General features: G+C 63.0%; 1 protein-coding gene across 2 annotated transcripts in view; it reads right to left on the bottom strand.

Annotated features, from left to right (window-relative positions):
• The window catches only part of LOC119594446, a 56,086-nt gene extending 55,268 nt beyond the window's left edge, over window positions 1-818 (bottom strand). The window contains exon 1 of one of the 2 annotated variants that reach the window (XM_037943505.1): window positions 111-818. In XM_037943505.1, the coding sequence (XP_037799433.1) occupies window positions 111-703 (593 nt within the window). In that variant the 5' untranslated portion in view covers window positions 704-818. The remainder of the gene's footprint in view (window positions 1-110) is intronic. The other variant, XM_037943504.1, reaches the window with a different exon arrangement.
• Window positions 819-1,078: the final 260 nt, after the last annotated feature.

Below are 1,078 nucleotides of genomic sequence, written 5' to 3'. Positions count from 1 at the left end.
TAATGGCTCAGAGAACAGCTAGGTCAACCAGGGTCAAAGAATCGAGGCGAGCCCTCGGGGTCAGGACCGAAGCGCCGCCCACGCCCGCCGAACGAAGGGAAGAAGCTTACTTGGCGAAGTCGAAGTTGGTGCAGGCGCCGCGGAGGCCCAGGCGCCGGGGCGGCCTTGGGGCAGGGCGCAGGAGCTCAGCCGGGCATGGCAGCGTGGCGACGATCCTGCCACGGCGGGATTCCGACGCTGTTCGAGCCGCAGGATGCCCTTGAGGGCGCCCTTGGGCCGCGGGGGTCTCCTTCGCGTCGTGTCTTTCGAAGTCCTCTGAGGTTTTGGGATCGACAGGTGTCTTGCGAGTCGGGACTTCGTCAGCGCTGGCTGCAAGGGAGCCTGCGGGTGCGTCACTAGGGCTGCGCCTTCCGCGGCTTGGTTCTCCGTCCTGTCCAGGGCATTCCGGAATCGCAGAAAGTGTGATCTTGGACCCGCCCTTTGCTCGTCTGCCGCGCCCTGCAACGCCCCGGCCTTCAGCAGGCGCGCCGCCCACGTCGGCAAGGGAACTGCCGCCATCTTTCCTCACATCTTTCCCTCTCCCACGCCCCTGCACTCGCTCCGTCGTTCGCCGCAACGTGTCATCCGGGGCAGGGCGAGGGGGTGTGGCGCTGTCCCTCCTTTCCCGCCCTCTTCCCGCGCGCGGCACAGGGGTGTTAGGCATCTCGTGGCTCCTGGGCGACTGACGGCGGGGCTCCTGGCCCTGCAACACTCCTTCCCCTCCCTGCTTTCCTCCTCTATTTCTTCCCTTCCCACTTTCCCCTCTTCTTCTTCTACTCTCCCTTCACCTCCATCCCCCCTTCAATCTTCCTATCCTTCCCCCTTCGTTTCCTCCCTCTTCCTTCCTCTTATACCGCTTTTCCTCTTATTCTTTTCCCCCCTCCCTCTCCTTCCCTCTTCTACCCCCCTCCCTTCTATACCCTCCCGTGAGCACAGTGCCCGGGCGCAAACATGCAGCCATATGCGCCTGCATGCGACTGTCACAAGCACATTCGCTTGCCAGCCGAAACGGTTTTAGCTTGTATTAGTTCTTCCTTCA

This window comes from Penaeus monodon, chromosome 33 (genome assembly GCF_015228065.2).
Source record: "Penaeus monodon isolate SGIC_2016 chromosome 33, NSTDA_Pmon_1, whole genome shotgun sequence".
NCBI classification, from domain to species: domain Eukaryota; kingdom Metazoa; phylum Arthropoda; class Malacostraca; order Decapoda; family Penaeidae; genus Penaeus; species Penaeus monodon.
The sequence above is the reverse complement of the archived record's forward strand: the minus strand, read 5'-3'. Positions and strand labels throughout refer to the sequence as shown.